General features: G+C 35.8%; 2 protein-coding genes across 3 annotated transcripts; both read right to left on the bottom strand.

Annotated features, from left to right (window-relative positions):
• Positions 1-1,317: 1,317 nt before the first annotated feature.
• On the bottom strand, positions 1,318-3,860 carry LOC129365403 (interferon-inducible GTPase 5-like). The gene is made up of 4 exons (XM_055038585.1): positions 3,776-3,860; positions 3,027-3,328; positions 2,769-2,942; positions 1,318-2,634 (listed from the first exon to the last, which is right to left on the bottom strand). The coding sequence occupies exons 2-4, from the start codon at positions 3,319-3,321 to the stop codon at positions 2,081-2,083; spliced, it is 1,023 nt and encodes a 340-aa protein (XP_054894560.1). The 5' UTR covers positions 3,322-3,328; positions 3,776-3,860; the 3' UTR covers positions 1,318-2,080.
• Positions 3,861-6,008: 2,148 nt separating this feature from the next.
• mocs1 (molybdenum cofactor synthesis 1) lies at positions 6,009-17,135 on the bottom strand. 2 transcript variants are annotated; one of them, XM_055038780.1, is made up of 11 exons: positions 16,890-17,135; positions 15,968-16,079; positions 14,857-15,024; positions 13,009-13,173; positions 11,945-12,006; positions 11,077-11,188; positions 10,819-10,931; positions 9,868-9,978; positions 9,606-9,726; positions 9,477-9,524; positions 6,009-9,364 (listed from the first exon to the last, which is right to left on the bottom strand). In XM_055038780.1, the coding sequence occupies exons 1-11, from the start codon at positions 17,055-17,057 to the stop codon at positions 8,373-8,375; spliced, it is 2,172 nt and encodes a 723-aa protein (XP_054894755.1). In that variant the 5' UTR covers positions 17,058-17,135; the 3' UTR covers positions 6,009-8,372. The 2 variants fall into 2 exon arrangements, with proteins under 2 accessions (XP_054894755.1, XP_054894756.1); XM_055038781.1 differs by having other exon boundaries at positions 9,250-9,364; positions 9,462-9,524.
• Between the last annotated feature and the right edge of the window lie 2,128 nt (positions 17,136-19,263).

Raw genomic sequence — 19,263 nt, 5'->3', positions numbered from 1 at the left:
TAAAGCTCCCCATTTTGTGCAATATAAACACAACAGTGCAGTAGAATATCTGATTTGAAAGCAACCGTGACTCTGTTTTGACAGCAATCAATCAAATTTTATTTGTATAGCACATTTCAGCAGCAAGTCATTTCAAAGTGCTTTACATAATAAACACAAAAAAAAAGTCATGTAACAGAATCAATAATCAAAAACTACATTGAGTCAAGTGCCATAACAATGCAAATAAAACATTTTAGGTACAATTGCAGCACTTTCAGCCAATCATTAAATTTGTAATTGATTACGTGTCAAATCCAATTCTAAACAGGTGCGTTTTTAGTCGAGATTTAAAGGAAGTCAGTGTTCCAGCTGTTTTACAGTTTTCTGGAAGTTTGTTCCAAATTTGTGATGCATATGCTGAAAGCTGCTTCTCCTCATTTTGGTTCTGGTTCTGCGGATGCAAAGCAACCAAAACCTGAGAGGTCTGGAAGGCTGATACACCATCAGCAGATCTTTAATGTATTGTGGTGCTAAACCGTTCAGTGATTTATAAACTAACAACAGTATTTTAAAATTTATTCTTTGAGCTACAGGGAGCCAGTGTAGAGACTTTAAAACTGGTGTTATGTTTCTATCTTCCAGGTTCTAGTGAGAACGCGAGCAGCAGCATTCTGGATCAGTTGCAGCTGTTTGATTGATTTGTTGGACAGGCCTGTGAAGACGCTGTTACAATAATCAATGTGACTAAAGACAAACGCATGGATGAGTTTCTCTAGATCTGGCTGAGACATTAGTCCTCTAATCCTGGAGATGTTCTTCAGATGAAAGAAGGTCGACTTTGTAACTGTCTTTATGTGACTCTGAAGGTTCAGGTCAGAGTCCATCACTACTCCCAGGTTTTGGGCCTGATTGCTACTTTTTAGTTGTAATAACTGAAGCTGTGCATTGACTCTAGATCGTTCCGCTTTAGGTCCAAAAATAATGACTTCAGTTTTGTTTCTGTTCAGCTGGAGAAAGTTTTGTCTCATCCACACATTAATCTGTTCTAAACATTTATTCAGTGATTGGATGGGTTCAGAGTCACCTGGTGACATCGTAATGTAGAGCTGTATATCATCCACATAGTCATGGTAGCTAATATTATTTCCTGTTATAACCTGAGCTAATGGGAAAATATAAATATTGAATAAGAGGGGATCTAGAAATAAACCTTGGGGAACCCCAAATGTGACCTTTGACCTCCTTGATGAGAAGTGTCCAATTGAAATAAAGAAACCCTGCTCTATATGTAAGATTCAAACAAAATATAAATTAAAAATAAAAGTTTTATAGCTCTCAAGTGAAGAAATTGAGACACATCAAAATGTTTATTACACAATCGAGACCAAATATTAAATACAGTGCTTAAAATTATATTTTTGTCTAGAACAATGCAAACTTCAAAAGTAATTCATTTCTTTAAGTACATATTTAAAGAGATAAAACATTTAATGCCATATTGGTTTCTGAGACCTACGCATATCTGTAGTAAAACAGCAGCTTTTGAAGAAGTGCAGTTATGATAAAAGGATGGTGGAAATGGTGCAGTTCTTCCTTCAATGGTGTTTCTGTTATCAGAATATATCTAAACAATCTTAACCTTTTCTCTCTTACTCTACCTCCAAATTAATCATCCTTATAGTTCATCATTAGTAATCATGCCAATCATTATCATTCCCAAATGAATGTTTCAGGCTTCAATTCTTCCCCTTCAAAACAAGCCTAGCAATAATCAGAGATCTTAATGAATAGAAATTCATTCGTTACCATAATAAAATTGTTAGAGGGACAGTTTTCTTGTTATCTTCACGAATCAAAGTTTATTGAAATTTGCTCAAAAGTTAGGGAGTACTAAAATATTCAAGAAATTGCAATTTTCTAACATTCCACAAGATGGAAGTATTTCACACACTGTTGATTTCAGACATATCATTCCGACATTATATGATTTCAGGACAAAAACAAAAATGTAGCTTATTTACATCAGCTACATTTTTAGATTTACTTTTGCAGAGTTCATTGTACCTGCTTTAAATGAGTCATCTATGTAGTTTAATCACTATGTGTTCAACCCCAAAGCCCTTTTGAAAAACCCATATAATTTCTCAACAAGCTCAGAGACGGACATCTTTACAGCTACATAAGTTGTAAAGAACAGTGCTAGGATTCTTGACATGAAACTAAAGTCCTCTTTAAATGATGCAATTGCACATGTGTTTGTGACTTGGAACAAAACCTTCCAGAAAAGAGGGATTTTTGTGATAGCAAATAGATTTCCCAGTGGAAAAGTATCAAGTCTAAACCCAACACGATACTGTCTAAGTGCAAAACAGATCAAGCTCAGATCAACAGCAGCAGAAAGCAGTGGAACTGGTAAGACAGCTCCAGCTGCAGAGATAACAGAATAATATTTTATGTTGGACAGAAAGATTTCTTTCTCTTTGGTTAAAACCTGCAGATTAAGGTTGCTCATGGCCAAACGCAGAGCATGCCTCTTGAGTTCAGGAAGTTCTTCCTCAAATGTGCTCTTTAATTCCTTCACACCTTGCAGGCTGACATCAGGGCTGCGCAGAAGGAAAACTTGTGGAGACTCAATTCCCAGCTCTTTGAGCCCTGTGTGGCAGAAAGGGCACAATATTTATTTGGAAGACAAATGATATATGACATGATAAACATTCCTTAAGTTAAAGCTCACGGTGCTTGTAAACATTAGCAAAATTAGATGTCAAGATGTTTCTGATTCATACCTTTCATGCGGTCCTCAGTGATTTTTTCCAGAGTCTTTTTTTCTGTAAAATCCACCCGACTTCGTTCTTCATCCCTTATATTATGGTTGACCTTTGAACAAACAAAGTAGAACTTCTTCCCCATCTTTTGGATCTCATTGGCCAGTTTCACATCATTTTCCCTGAACTGATTAGCTGAGAGGATGATAAAGAAGTCAAACTTCTCTAATTCGACACGCTCCACATATTTATCTGCTGGCCACATGGTGGAACCAATACCAGGAAGATCCCATAAGATGACTTTGGTGTAGTCTGGATGATGGTAGGAGGTGGGATTTGTGGTCTTGTTTTCACAACCAGTAGGTGCAGCTCCCTCACCATTGTTATTTATCCCTCTAAAAGCATTGACAAATGTTGATTTGCCAGTGCCAGGTTCTCCTGTAATGGCAATGTTTAGTTGAATGTTATCTGTTTCTTCTAAATATTTTTTTATCTTTGCTGCAGCAGCAGTTGGGTCAGTTTCCATCATTGCTCGAATTTGTTCATTTATTTCTCCATCAAGTGGACCATCCATGTTGAACCTTCAATAGAATAGAAACATATCGTTAACATCATTAAGATATTATATTTGATAACAGATCAATGTTTTGGCTTTCTTGATCATGTCCACCCATGTTTTGACCTTAAATGAAAAAAAGCTGCTGAATAAACTGCTTTAAAAATATAACATAATACAATCTTACAATTGATAATATATCATGTTTAAGAAAATACTTGTAATAAATATTAACATTTCTATAATAATTTTCACACTATGTGTTTCATTAAAGCCAAAGATTTGAATGTTTTCTGTCTTGAAAATACATGCCTTCACATTCTGATAACGTCATAAAAATAGCCTGTTTTTATGACAAAACATTTAACACAGACTAAAATATTTCAAAGCTGTGAACTAACCAAAACTTACATTTAGGACATAAAGAATCATTGCATTAGAGGAATCAAATAAAACATGTACTTGGATTTACCTGAGTATGCAGAATAACTTCTTGTGGTCTTGGGATCTTTGAAACTGAAGCAAAGCCTCCAGCAGGAACCTGCACTCAGAATATGTTGATGTTCAGCTGTTGATGTTCAGCTGCATGAAATGTTTTTTGGTTCTACTTTCTCCTCCTCATCATTTCCTATTAGCGTTGTAAATTTATTTTGCATCACATAATGTATACAAATTTATTCACAATGCTTTCTACTGGTGAATAGAAATTTAACCAAAACTACTAATGTGCATAGGGGTGTATCAGGTATCACATTCAAATCAAGGTACATGTGAAATTAATAATCTGCTTTAAGTTGAAATCATGTGACACAGGTCATGACTGTAGGTTTTCACTTATTTTGAATAAATAAATTATAGCATTCGATTTGTAACAGATTACAGTATTTCCTTTAAAACGACATGAAAAATATTGATCTGGAAAAACAAAACATGACACAAGACCAGATTTTCACAGGAGAACATAATTTCTGAATGGCACTGTTATAGCCTATCTTTAAGTTATTTGTAAACTGAAAAAACATATATTCCAGAACTGTGAAGTGAAAAGGAAAATACATGTTTCTAAAAAGCAACAAATTTATAATTGAGTGCATTCAGATAATAGATGCATGGAATTCTGCATGTATTGTTTATTCCACTAAAAAAAAAAATAAGGTTGGTACCACTAATATCGTTCAGAATATGGGTAAAATGTAAAATAAAAACAAATACAGGTATATTTCCTTGTTCAGGTCTGAAAACATGATTTTGTTAAATGCAAATCAAACCAAATGAATGGGAGGATGTTGCTCTGAAAACAAGCTCAGGCTCTTTACTTCCTCCTGTAAAGTTGTGACAAGTTTTTTTTTCTTCAGTTTTGAAAACATGATTTTGTTAAATGCAAATCAAACCAAATGAATAGGAGGATGTTTCTCTGGAAACAGGCTCAGGCTCAGTTCTTCCTCTTGTGAAACCAAGTTTACATTTAAACACTATTAATGGTGGTGATGTTCTTCACAAGAATCTCACATTGAATTTCTCTGCTTGATACAAGCGACAAACAGGGAGATTTGATTTATGTGGTACTAGTGTGAACAAGGCTTCAAAGTAAAAACCTGTCTTTATGGGATGGTTAACTGATCTCTGTTCTTCATGTCTACATTGCCCTGTACTTCACATTCATGTGTTTACAGGTCTACACCGTATTTGTGCACTGAGATCTGCCAGACTGGAGGTATATACCCTATTAATGACAAAAAACAAAAGAAAACAAAACAGGTGCATAATTACTACACAAGTTGTAGTTTTGAGGATTCATTTTATTAACTACAGCACTCTTGTTTAATCCAAAATGTTATTTGAACTAATTAATGTGAATTTGTTCATAGTTAATGTTAATTTCTCAAATATAAATAGCCAAAAATGAGATTTTGGCTTTCCTAGGACAATATCTATGTTTGTACAATTATTTAGCAACTATTAAGGTGCAGAATGATTATGCAACTGAATATAAGCTGAAAATGTTCCCCTCCCACTTATTTATTGTCTTCAATTAAAGTTAGAGTAATAAACATGCAACTCAAAATGACATTTTTGACTTTTAAAAAACAAATCAATGCTCTTTTCAAAAGCAGTTATAAGCCTCCCATTCATGGAATCTGCCAGTTTTGATATGTTAACAATCAATATATGTTAACAATCAACTTTTAGTGCAGCGGCTACCATAGCCTCCGAGACATTGTTAAGAAAGGTGTACTGCTTTCCTTCTCCATAAATGTCCTGTTCAAGAAGGACCCACAAGTTCTTAATGGGATTTAGGTCTTGTGAGGAAGGGGTCCACTTTATTATTCTTTCATCTTTAAGATCTTTATTGGCTAGCCACAGAGTGGAGGACTCTGTGATATGATGGAGCATTGTCCTGCATGAAAATCAAATATGCAGGCATTTTCCTGAACCACTGCTTGAAGAAAGTGCATTCTAAAATGTGGCAGTAGGTTTGGGAGTTGACTTTGAGTCAATCTTCAATTTAAGGTTTTAATATAAAAATAAGTCAAATTACCTATTACAAAGACATTTTATTTTGCATTAAACCAAAATCATCAACTGAGACAATAAGAATCAAAATAGCATCTAGTGACGCAGGTGTTTTGCTTTGGAAATGTTTAGTCATGAAGCAGAATGACATTAATAAATTCTTAAAATTTTTTGGACACATTATGCAAGCATTTGAGATCAAATCAGCTACATTCAGTGATGAGAAGGTTCTGCTTCGTTTTTATTCTGAAGAAACACAAGAATTTCAATATCCCAGTACAATAATGTATCTGTGCAAATGATAAATTTTCATTTCATTCACTAAAACAAAACCCGAACATGAAAAAAGTGGGTTCTACTTATTATTTCACCACCAAATGTGTTCTTTTTATGTTCCATGTAGCTTGTTCTTGATAGACAAGATAAAATAATGGTTTTCTTATTGTTTCAATAAAAGGTTAAAATAAATAAAACTGAGAGATAGTTAGAAATATCTGCTACAGACGGGACACCAACAGCCGAGAACCAGATCTACACAACTTTGAACACAGTTTTTGACACTATCCAAATCAGTCACTTTGTTCTTGGGAAATCACTTCTTTTTGATTAAATTACAATGGTATCATTTTTATTTTTCTCTTTTATCCCTGGAATTTATGATGTCAGCATGCAAAAATTGCAACAAAAAAAGGTAATTTGAAATAAGGTGAATCTTTATTTGATTTGGCTTGAATGAATGACTGAGTGGCTTATTTCTACAATTATATTAAAACAATCAAGAGTAAAGAACAAGACTGTTAGACATGTGTAGACTGAGAGGGCCCATTTTAAGGCTTTAAGATTAAAAGGAAAACAGCTAACTGCTAAAATTGGCGAGCAGCTTTGTTTGATATCCAGTATGACACAAATATTTATGAATCAGAATAATGTTTTATTAAATTACTTCAACATGTTAGCACCATCATTAATGCAGATCATGATTGTTTCATACAATATCTGTCAAGTTTTTTGGATTTAAAAGAAAACGGTTTACTTTTAAATGAAATAAAACTCCAGTTTGTTTACTTTTTAGTTCACGTTAAATTATATCTGGATTCAAACTCAGTGAAATAATTTTTTCACAGAGTCCCATAGTTTCTACACAAAACTAAATATTGTACTATGGATTTTCAATAAGTTCCCAGAAACTTGTCTGCTTATTTTTGAAAAACCTTTAGAAGCTATGAGGACATTTGAGGTCAGTGAATGCAACGTTTTATTATGACAAAAGAAACCAATGCTCTCACAATAGTGAGGATCACCATTGTTTTATGTAAAACCCATATAATCTACAAAGGGCACTACAGAAGTTATGTTAAGTACAGAAATGCAAATATCAATTTTATGAAGTAAGATAATGAAAAGTTAAACTGCTTTAAACTAACACAATAAACTACTAAAAAAATACATTCATGATGATGTTAGGTGCAACAATGCCAATCAGATATGGTTGTGAAATATAACTTCAGATAATTAAAAACATTCATAATGTAAACATTATCAACATTCAGAAAAACATTTAGGTTTGTAGCGTCTGATGACCAAAAGAGAAAAAATAAGCTCATGTATGACACTGATAGTTTTTACTAAACAGAAATTAGACAAATTAGACACAAAACATTGTTAATAATTAGAGATAAAGACAAATTATTCTTCAAGTGATGTAAAGGTTAGTTGAAATTACAAATCAGATTTTATTATGTGATTGAAGCAGCTTTTAAAGAGAGACAGATTGAAAAAGTCTGGAAAACAGTGGAATGTCCTTTTGATATATTCCAAAGACAAAAGCCTAATAATGATTATGAAGTGATGTGATTTTGTGTTGATCTGTATCCGATAGTAAAAGCTGCTGCCTCCTCTTGCCACAGCACCTTTGGGTTTTTCCACTCATGAATAGAATAAACTAGCCAAATAGCAAAAATGTTAGTTCAGGTTAAATTGTACTTGCGGTTTTTAAGTTTGATCTGAAATACAGAACATTTATTTTTCTTTTAGAAATTAAACAAAAATGCCAAGATTCACAACACATGCTTCTGTCAATGTTGAGTGGGTGTTCCATTCTTAACACTCCTGTTGTCTTAAAGACGGGGGTCTTTTGTTTTGTGTGTGTGTGTGTGGTTTCGGAAACTGGAGCTCTAACTGAATACTCCTCCAAGCCCCCTGTTCCACTCACACTTCCCCGCTGTCAGACCGTGACATCTGCTGCAGTTCTCCTGAGAATCCTGCCAAGACTACAGACGGGTTACGAAAAGAGTTACTGATTTTGAAATGGAATTGATCTCAGAACAAATGCAAGAAAGCCATTTTTTTTTTCTGTTAGATCCTACAAATTTTAAGACCTGACTACTACTCAGGTAGGTTCAAAGTTAAAAATTTGTACTCAAATGTCCAGAAAAAATCTAATTGTTTTTGTATAAATTTGGAATTTTTTGATTGTGTAGCAGCCAGAGTTATTGGTACACATTTGGGTTTGCAGAGAAGGACTTTCTTCATCTTGCAGTTCAGTTTTCCTGTGTTCATTGACGGTGAAAGTCTCTCTTCCCACCCGTCTTGCTGAGCAGTTTCACATTCGTGATGACAATGTCATGGCTCACAGACTTACACATATCGTAGACTGTCAGTGCTGCCACAGAGGCAGCCGTCAGCGCCTCCATCTCCACCCCTGTCCTGCCTGTGGTGTGACAGGTCGCAGTGATGATAACAGAGCAATGCAGCTCATCCAGCTGAAATGAGATGGAGGCGTGGTCCAGTGGAAGCGGGTGGCAAAGCGGGATGAGGGCAGAGGTTTGTTTTGATGCCATGATGCCGGCCAGCTGAGCCACAGTTAAAGCATCACCTTTGGCCAGCTGATTGTCTTGGAGGAGGCGGAAAGCGACTGCACCCAGGATAACAGTGGCACCAGCTGTGGCTGTTCGATGCGTGGCAAGCTTCCCTCCAACGTCCACCATTGTTGCTCGGCCCTGGGCGTCTGTGTGCGTCAGCTGGGCTTTAGCGCTACTGGGACTGTCTAAGGCTGATGGGGTCTTATGCACGTGGTCTTCACCAGAATTTTGACTGTGAAACAACCTGACACTTGGATTTGTCTGATTTATTTTGGCATTCAGTGTGCAAAAAGCAGAAAGGGACTGACTCCTTGGGCTGTTAGGAACACTGGTCTGTGTGTACCTGAGGGGGTCTTCGTTAATGAAGCTCTCATTTGTGCGTTTCTTAGTGTGACAGCTGGTAAAAATGAGATTGTAATCATCGTCCGAGGAGTGAAGCGGTGTCACACCATGGCACTTCTCTTTGCTAATATGGGTCTTGAGTGAACCGCCACTCATTGAGGTCTTAAAGCAGCAACTAAAGGCTGTTTGTGTTGAAGCAGTGCAGCCAGGAAGGCACAGAAACTCCTTCTGAGACTCATCAGAAGATGCAGTCAGATAAAGGAACGGGTCACATTTTAGCTCAGTAAAGATGAATGAAGCCCTTTGTCGGTTTTCTGGCTTTGTGACAAACATCTCAGAGAAATCTGTCACACCAAAAAGAGAAAACATGTGAAAGACAAGTTTTAAAACAGAATAATTCACGAGCAAAAAGGCAAAAGAACATAAAAACTGATTACGTACAGCTGAGTCACCCACCAATGAGGACCATAGGTCTGTTCTTCATCTGAGAGATACTGAACATGCCTGAAGAGAAAAACAAACGAATTACTTCCTAGATAAATAGATTAACTGGTAACTACCACACAACACTGAATGGGCGTTGACCTGCATGTTGCTTCTTCTTCCTTCCCACAGCAGCTCCTATAATTTGCAGCAGCTCCTCATCAGATGCTCCAGAACGGAGAATATCTCTGAGGGAAACTTCAGAGTTACCGAACAAACACACCTGAGAATCAAAGAGGAAAGCCAATCAAAAACAAGAACATATAGAGTCTTAATCTTAGCCATGACTTCTGGCTTTTAGTTTATGCATTTTATGAAAAGCACGCTATAATGTTTGAGAAAATTTGATGAAGTCAACCTTTACCTTGAGGTTTCCATCTGCAGTGATGCGCAAACGGTTACAGGAGCCACAGAAATTGTCTGACATGGAAGTAATGAAGCCCAGCTGACCTTTGAAACCAGGGACTTTAAAAGTCTGAAAGCAGAAAGAAGTGTTGAAGAGATTTTAGGGATCAAATTTAGTGATTATGAAATACAATTGGAGTTCAAATGGACAGTTTGTGTACTTTTTTCTCAGCTCTGCTCCTAAACATTACAGACTTAAGAATCCAATGCACTGCTTCTCATAGGACTGTTATAGGACTCTTAAGTCTATAAGACTGATCAATAGCATAAATTGTAAACCCCTTCGGTTTAATTTATACAAGCAAAACAAAAAAAAGACTGCAGCTTCCTCGTTTGAGTTGGAAAGAGAGTTGATAGCTTATAGTCCCAATCTATAGATTACCATTAGTACATCAGCTAGCTTCAGTTTATTAACTCATGTTAACTAAAGTGTTGTGACTTTACAGTTTAGCTTTGTAAACAAAAAATTTCTAATACTCTTAGTGAGATTTTTGCATTGACTGAAAGTTTTCACTCCTCGTCTACAGTCTTACTATTTGCATTTTGCAGGCTTTTTATTTATTATGTTGCTTCTGTATATTTCTTAACTTTCCGGAAGTCTTCTGATGTTTACTTAAAATGCTTCTGCAATTTTTTAGAAAAAATATTCATGTTACAAAATTCACACTACTTTTTTGCATTTGTGTGAATTCTGCATTTTAATGTTATGGGAACTGAACTGAATCTTGAAATTTTTGGATTATATATACACTATTTTGTGTGTAATTGTGATATGGAATTATATATAAAATCTCAATAATATACACTTACGTTTGTTGTGGTATCATAACACAATTTTAAAAAGCTTAAGAAGTGAGAAAATATTTGTAGTATATAAAAATTATGTTCCATCAGAAGTGGAGAACCTGACCTTGGCAGTGTCAGCAGGTCCAGGCTGGAGCCTTTCCAGATTGGGCCACTGCTGTCTGATCTGGTCCAGCATCTCCTGGTAACTCACCATCTTCTTAAAGTTCCACTTGTTTCCTGCAGGGACCAGAAGAAGCCAGGCTGAATTTGTCCAATGGATTTGTGCTTTAAAAAAAAATATCTACAAAAAAATCTTCTTTCACATGAAGATACATGCCTCCCTGACCTGAACCGAATCAATTTGTGAGAAGAAAATACTCACCGTCAAATGGCATGTACTCAATGAAGCGAACCTCCAGAGGCTTCTTCTCTGTGAGTTGCACAAAATCCAAGAGCTCATCCTCATTCAGGCCTCTCATCACCACACAGTTGATCTGTAGATGGCAGCACACAACAATAGACCAAGGCTATATAACCATAAAAATGTTAAATACAAGGCCTCAAAGTGGGAGGAGATTTTTTTCAGTGTGATAAAAAGAGGCTGAAAAGAGGCTGAAAGGTCTGTAATCAACTGTTTGACGTTGGCAATATGATTTAGTGCAACAGCAGTTCTCTGATCAGACAGTAGAGGTCACTCTAATGAAGCCTTCAAGATGACTAAAGTCTTGAAAACTACCCAGTATAGTTTGGTACAGCCCAGTTTGGTTTAGGCATTTTAATTACTCATCTTTCTTTAGACTAGTTAAGTTCAGGCAGGTAACTGACATATTGCCAAGTGCAAAATGCAAAATTTGCTTGTTTTCACACTTTACTGAATGGTTGAGTAGTGGGTCACTGTCACACAATATTTATGATCCAGTGAAACAAAGTCGTAGGAAGGTAAATGTCCTTCGATTCCCCGATGAAGTAAACATTTTTAAATTGCTTCAGTTTTATTTTATATAAATTGTCATCAGTACCAATAAATATGGCACCAGTTATGTTCTCACAATTATTTCTAACTGAGATTAAATTAAAAACATAACTTAAATAAAAAAAATACTTTTCAGTATCATAATATGTTTCTGTGGTGAAAGAGGAATTTTCTGAAGCTTTTTATACATACTTAAAAAAAGTATGACCATAAAGAGTAATTTAAGAAATGTTTCATTATGAGAAATGTATGATTATTCCTTAAGTTTGAAGCATACCTTGACTGGATTATAGCCCAATTCAACCGCTTTGTCAATGCTCTCCATGACTTTATGAAAACCTGAGGAAAAAGATAAAGGCTAGAAGTGTCAATAAAAGTTAAGGGCATTGTTAATAAAGAAGTTACTGAAATCAACACAAAAAATAAACATCTTCTACTTTAGCTTTAAAGGCTTTCTTTCTTCATAACTTCAAATGTAAAAACATCAGCATCCAATCCCTCTGCAATAGTCAGAGCTTTGTGACAGTCAACTATAGAGAATAGGACCATTTGTTTCTATGAGCAGAAAATAAAATAAATCCAGGGAGCTGCAGAGATTTATTCATCTCTTTGGGAGATGAATAAATTGATCAACCACAATGGAAAATAAATATCACATTTATTGTCCTACTAATCTCAAACGTTAAGATTATTTTCAGTTTGCAATTTTCAGCATCTAATCTCAAAATAATCAGACAGTACTGTTTCCATGTTCTGGTCTTTTTCTCCCGTTTAATTTCCTAATCTCATTCGGTCCATCTGTCCCTGCTTTTCTTTAGCCAACCACCCAGAGCTCTGGCCTGCTGCTGCCTCCAGGCTGACTGCCTGGGGCTTACGCACTCCTCCTGTAACCTGCTGGGGTTTATCAACAGCCACAGCAACAAACAAAACACACTGATTCTGTCTTTTAGCAGTTTTGTAACTCAGGATAGAAAAGGATCTGCCTGAATGAATCCCCAAATGTACTTCATCATCAGATCTGGCATGTAGGATGAATATGAATCTGTGGAAAAGTTCCTCGTCCCAAATGCCAAGTATGGTGGAGGCTCTGTGATGCTGAGGGCCAGATTCTCTACCTCAGTTTTTATTTAAAATATCCCTTTCTCTGTTTGCACCAACCATGTTAAATTTCACAGGAGAAAAGTAAGAGCTGTTCTATGGGTAAAAGAGGGATGAACAAAGTATTAACAGCACTGATGCCAAAACATTCTGCAAATAAACAACAGTTTATTTTATTATGTGTTTGCTAGGGGAGTCTGGATGCACTTCAACAGTCATTACAGGTTAAATCTTTATTCTCACCTTTTCGTCTGACTACAAACTCAAATTTTGCTGGAACCAAAGAGTCGAGGCTGATGTTAATCAGGTCCAGTCCAGCATCTTTCAGTTTCGGCAAAAGTCGGGATAAGTTAATGCCGTTGGTTGTAACTGCAACAGTTTTCAGACCCACTAGCTTTTTCAGTTCAGCTGCAGAATTAAAAAAAAGCAAAAGAGAAAGATGAAAGAGTGAAGAAAAATGTATTCTACAAAACAAACCAAAAAAAACTAATTTTTGTGGTTTAATCTCAAATCACAAATAATTTATACATCTTTAATGCCTCTTGAAAAAACGGATAGGATTTAAATTTTAACTGTTCTCCAAAACACATTACTCAGCATTTTGTAGGACTTCATTCTACAAATACCTACAGAGCTCACAAAATACTCATAACTTATTACTGTTGCAATTGAAATAATCATGTTAAAATATTGTAATAAAGTAATGGCATCTACTTGGTTCTGCTTTGCGACAAGACAGCTTTAGATGACACTGACAGCAGAATAGCCAGTGGTTCTAATCTAAATACATCAACCATTAAATTTAATTCAAAAGCAGCAAAACCCTTGCATAGATTGATGACATAAATCTTTCTTAACACTGATTGTGTTTGAGACTTCTGGCTCTTTCTTTGATATTTTATAATCTGTGCGTATCATTTTTAACCAAATATCTGTTAAAGAAATCTCAATTAAAGGCAAAAACATAATGATCTATAGAAAAGCAGTGGACTAAAAGGTTAATGTGAATTTTCCACTGGATTAGTCCTTAAAAAGAGTCACCTGACATCCCACTGGTCACGTGACCCATGACACTGCAGTAAGTTTTTATCTTTATGCTGCAGCCCTTAGTCCTCTTTATGTGATTGTGTTGTTCACAGTATAAAGGCTACTCCAAGAGCAGAGGTTGAAAAGGTTTAATTTACAAACAAGGCTGTAAAATTAAAGCAAAGATAACCAGTCATTAAACTGAACCAGCAGTTGCGATGCGACAATTATCTTCACTTCCCCAAACTTTTGTGTCAACCTGAAGGAATGCAACAAAAATCTGTTTAGTTGTGGTGCAGTCAGCTGGGCTGGCACATGGGCCACCGTCTGAGACGACCGTTACAACATCAATCTGATCATTCAGGAAGCCACATAAACAACCCTGTGTTCTGCAGAAGCTTTCAGAGTTATCAATGAGAGAAACAAAAAAGGCCTCTTCAAAGGAATGTGTGTGCTACTTGAGAAATAATTCATTCAGATCACTAAAGTAAGTTTAACTGTAAAAACAAATCTAAGCACTGTTTCGGGGCATTTTGGAGAAGAAGAGCCTCTTGCATTTTGCATTTTAATCTTCCTGCTGCTAAGCCTTGAGCTTGTTATCTCAGTAGGAGGAGCATTTATGAGAGTGTTGCCCATTGTTCATTCTTTTGATCTGACAAAGATCATGGTTTCATAAATATTGTTTATAATTAATAAATCTGAGCAGAAAGGAGTCACAAAGAGAAGCCTTTTGTTCATTCTTGCAGATAACTTCTGACATCCTAAGCCTCCATCTTTGCATTGTGCTCATTTTGACAAATCACATTCAAAAGTTTCAATGAATTTTATTGGCATTTTATTTGACAAACCGACCAAAAAGTAGTGCTTCAATGTTAAGTAGGTAGGAAAATGTTACAGTCATCCAATTTAAATGCGTGTATTTTTATCCAAACACTCTTTTTCACTTCACAATTACACAGTAAGTTGTTAGTTTAGCACATAAAAATCTTAATAAAGCACTATTACATTTATGACTGCAATAATAACAAAGTGTGAACATGTTCAAGGTCCATAAGTGTTTCTTACCAATGATATCCACAACATCAGGTCTGATGAGAGGCTCCCCTCCAGTGAGTCGGATTTTATCCACTCCCTCGCGGACGAAGAGCTGAGCGAGGGTTAGCACCTCTGAGGTGGAGAGCAGCTGGCCCCGCGGCGTGAGCTTCACTCCCTCCTCCGGCATGCAATACTGACCTGAGCGACAGGAACATCCAACATGTGAGCGAAATAAAAACATGTCCTTATAGACACGACAAATAAATTACTAATACATGAAGTACTAGAATGAACTTAAAAGTCAAAATTTTGTAACATGAACCTCATTTATTAGACAGGCCATTATCCAAAAATCTAAATTCATGCAAACTACATAATCAAAATAATGTAATTATTTAAACACAAATGGTATGAGTAAAATTTTAACCCTTTAAATCTAGTCCTACAAAAATATAACTTGCTCTTGACTATTGTGATAAGCCATTCTTGTACTACAAAGATTTGCTTGTTCATCCATCTAATACGTATTTTTTGCTGAGTGAAACAGATTTGATCTAAATAGGTTTGTTTAGTAAACTGACTATTTCAGTTTGTTGCTTTCATTTAAAGCAATAGTTAGGAATATATTTATTTTAAAATAAAACGAAAATATTATTGACATATTTCGTTCAAGCACAGTGGACCTAAATATTTAATGAAAAAAAAGAAAACCTACTAAGATCAATTTAAAACTTGTAGGTCTTGGAAGGAACAAAACAGAAACTATCAAAGTTACATCCTTTGATTATGAAAAATTAGTAAAAAGGGTATTATATTATGTGCAACAAAGAACTGAAAACTACAATTAAACTTAAAGAATGCCAACATGTGGGCTTAAATTTTTGCAAGCAATGATAAGTCAAATGGAAAAAACTTTTGACAACGATGGTTGTGAAAGTTCTTCTTGAGCGCTGTTGCTTCTGCAGCACGGAGACAAGTCCATCAGATCCACCACAATAAGCCATTACAATTTAGAGTTGTAGATAACACAACAAGTGTAATCAATACGTTTTGTTATTTTATCAGCACACACATTACCTTGTTTGTTGTAGTACATTTACTCAGGTTTTTTTGTACAGCCTCCCAGCCCTAGTTTACTCACAGCGGAGGTTGCATTTCTCAGTCAGAGAGATGCGAAGATAGTTATGTCTGCGGCCAAAGCTGTCGGTCAAGAAAGCTGAAAACGGTAGGACCTTCTCATCTGTTAATCTCTCCTGGAAGAGAAAACCAGAAGAATAGATGCTAATAAAAAAAAGTGTATTTGAACCACTGTTGACAGATACATTTGTTCAATTAATAGAAATAAACAATATAATTTGCTTCTAAAAAGCTGGAGCAAACACTTTTCCAAATGGCCTGTGACCTATACATGCCAGAAACTATAGGCGAAAAGGCCAGAATGTGTAACCCCATCAGATGGAACACAGATCTCATCTGAATCTGTACTCATCATGTGAGGCGTAGCAGCAGAGAAGCAGTGTTAAATGCAAAGCCTAACAAAAACCCCACTAAAAATAATCTTTTGATTTCCGAAACTAAAACGCTTACCAAAATAATCCAATCCTATATCTTAGTGGAATGTTTTCACTAGCATTAGAAGTTGGATGAATATAAGAAGCAGTATTAAGCTGTCAGGTTAGCATGTTCATGTAACTCTAAGATAGACTTTGTTTAAGGTAATGTTACTGATTATGTCATAACATGAATTTTGCTGCAGAAATAGATAACTTTTCGCAAAAAGGGAATCTAAGTCATAAAAAGTAAAACAAACATTAGGTTTATTTTTGCACATCTTGGTCATTTAGAATGCAGAACTTATTTGTAATATTAAATCTGATGTATTTCTAGTCAGCATGGTGTTGGTTAATAATCAACCCGGAAGATGGTCTGATTCAGGCCTCAACGTGAACTCAGACTACAGTTCTTTAACAAGCACTTTATCACCGAACTTCATTAGCAAGAACCGGGAAAACTGCAGAACCCGGAGCTTTAGCCTGCAGTCTGCATCCCAGCACCAGTCTTACCGGTCTGGGTCTGCTCCGGAAGTTTGCAGCAGTCACTGAGGTATTTCTAAGCTCATTCTCCTGGTGCGTAGCGCTGGAAAACAGCCGCTGGCCGCTTCTGCTGTGGCACCGAGTGAAAAACGTTCTGGCGTTTCTCAAAGTGCAGCAGACGCGGGCTCCAGCAGCCATGTTAGTGTTGCTTTCTGACGGCTCGGACACCCAGTGCTGGTGAGCTTCTCTACAAACATATCAGTTCACCCTGAGAACACCGGGGGACCGTCAGGGGCGGACACTCATCAACCAATCATGTGAACAGACGTATTTCCCACTGCATGCCGGGTAATGTAGTTTCAAATGCTCCCTTAGATTGGATTGCGGCAATCAGTGTATGTGGTGGTATTTGTATGTAGGGATTTTAGTAGTTTTACTTAAAAACAGACGGCATATTTAAACCATGTAAACGAAGCAAAAATGTTTTTAAAAGAAAAAAATTAGTTATTGCTAAAAAGTGTATTATTGTGTTTGTTATAAACGGTGTGGGATCTTATTAAAAATGCATTATTAGAATTGTGTCTAAAAAGTAATTGTGAGTTGTTTTCTTTTCTTCGTCCAGTGTTTGTATAAGAGACAAGCCACAATAAATTCAGTTTAAAATAAAGTGACTTGGTGCAACATTTCAAATTGTTGCACCAAGTTAAAATGAATATAACACTGGTAACCTCAAGTAAACCTCTAATCAGAGCCGAACCTTTTGATCACTAAAACAATTCTCTAGGATGTAAAAGTCGCATAGAAACCCATAAAAACTTTGAGGACCATTTCGTCTTTTAGCCACTAGAGGGAAGTGCAATTTAAAATATTTGTTCCTCTCTTCACATTTCTACATCAAGTGAACCTAAAATGCATTCACAGGTGTTTTACATTTAAGGGATTTGTTCTAGTTTTGCTTATATTTTCATATATATTTTTACATTTATTGTGTTCTTTTGTTGCAGGTGTTATATTTTAGTAATGTCTTGAAATACATGCCATTTTGGCCAGGACACCTTTATAAATAAGATTGAAGGGAAAAAAAATACAGATGAAAAACAGTGGAAATAAGAAGGAAGGTACATTTACGGGCTACAAAATGACAAAAACAGAATCTCATTTGCAAATGTAATTGCAGGAATTTAATTTCTATCAAATTTTATCCTGAGAACACACACACACACAAGCACATGCACGCACACACACACACAAAATTCTTGACATAACAAATAATGACCACCTCCAAAGGCTATAATCAGAAAAACAACTGTAGATTCCTGGTGGTTTCTGATGAGGTGTATTGTATTCAAGACTCCTTTTTTTATCTCAACACTGTTTGCTTTTGGTGTATATCTGTGTGAATAACTGCTAAAGTCAACCAAGCTCATTGTTTACCTCTTTCTCTAATATTTGTGTTGTTGTAAATGAGAACTATTCACGTAAGCGAACCTCACCAACAAGTGAAAATGTTGTGTTTTTTTAGGCATCTGCTCTTCTCACACAGTCAAAAATCTGCAAAAATCTGAAATACGCTGTTGTCTGGGTGAAGATATATCTACAGAATAAACAACTTTGCACAGATGATCAGAATCTGAGTCAGAGTTTACTTAAATATGAACCGAATGTCATTATTCATCCTGTTTCAGCAATATGTCGCTATGATTGTGATTTAGCTTCACAGGTTGTAGCACTCTAAACCAAAATATGATCTTGGATTTTTTTTTTCTTTTTTATGGATTTTGCTTAAAGCCATTTTGCAACACCCTCTTTATTATGAATTCATGAAAAATGCTGAACATGGAGAAAAAGCAGAATTAATGAGTCCCATTTAAAACTTGTGCCATTCTGCATTAAGTCCTGCAAATAATATATCTGCAATTAAACTGTGATTTTGTATGCAGAAAAAACATAATGAAGAAATATCCTCTGCTTTTTTTTGAAGCAAAGATAGATACAACTTTACTCTTTGATCATCTGAAGTTTAATTTTATTGTTCTTTTGACTCCTGCAGACTTTCCTGAAATTTGCAGGTCAATCCTCAGTGCTGGATACTTCAAGTGAATTTAATTGCTTTTTGTTTATTTTTTTGTTTTTCAATTCTTTGAAATTAATATGTGAAAATAATTTCACAAATTAATTATAGGATCCAGCCCCCAAAACTAAAGTTTAAGTTGAAGGAAAGTCCCCTGCACGTTCCATAAAAACACCCATTTTTTGGTAAAGTCTGGCTTGTTCTGGCTTTACTGCGCCTCCTCCTGTCTGAAGCTGGTATGGGCTGAAACAGTTTTTGTGTGGGATGATGCAGGATGATCTGCTTCACCACCAGCTGGTGTAGATTAAGCATGGTTAGGGTCATTTATGTTTT

Source organism: Poeciliopsis prolifica, unplaced genomic scaffold, assembly GCF_027474105.1.
Source record: "Poeciliopsis prolifica strain line A6 unplaced genomic scaffold, Auburn_PproV2 SCAFFOLD013, whole genome shotgun sequence".
Classification (NCBI taxonomy): domain Eukaryota; kingdom Metazoa; phylum Chordata; class Actinopteri; order Cyprinodontiformes; family Poeciliidae; genus Poeciliopsis; species Poeciliopsis prolifica.
Note: the sequence above shows the minus strand (reverse complement) of the source record. Positions and strands in the feature narration are given on the sequence as shown.

Excerpts from the sequence above, each read along its gene's own strand:
- mocs1 (XM_055038780.1), bottom strand. The coding sequence starts at position 17,057 with ATGGCTGCTGGAGCCCGCGTCTGCTGCACTTTGAGAAACGCCAGAACG. Across the intron at positions 11,189-11,944 it reads TGGGCTATAATCCAGTCAAG|ATCAACTGTGTGGTGATGAG; the intron begins GTATGCTTCAAA and ends TGCCATCTACAG. Across the intron at positions 9,365-9,476 it reads CAGACCTATGGTCCTCATTG|ATTTCTCTGAGATGTTTGTC; the intron begins GTGGGTGACTCA and ends TTGGTGTGACAG.
- LOC129365403 (XM_055038585.1), bottom strand. The coding sequence starts at position 3,321 with ATGGATGGTCCACTTGATGGAGAAATAAATGAACAAATTCGAGCAATG. Across the intron at positions 2,943-3,026 it reads CATCTTATGGGATCTTCCTG|CTAATCAGTTCAGGGAAAAT; the intron begins GTATTGGTTCCA and ends TCATCCTCTCAG. Across the intron at positions 2,635-2,768 it reads CACTGAGGACCGCATGAAAG|GGCTCAAAGAGCTGGGAATT; the intron begins GTATGAATCAGA and ends TCTGCCACACAG.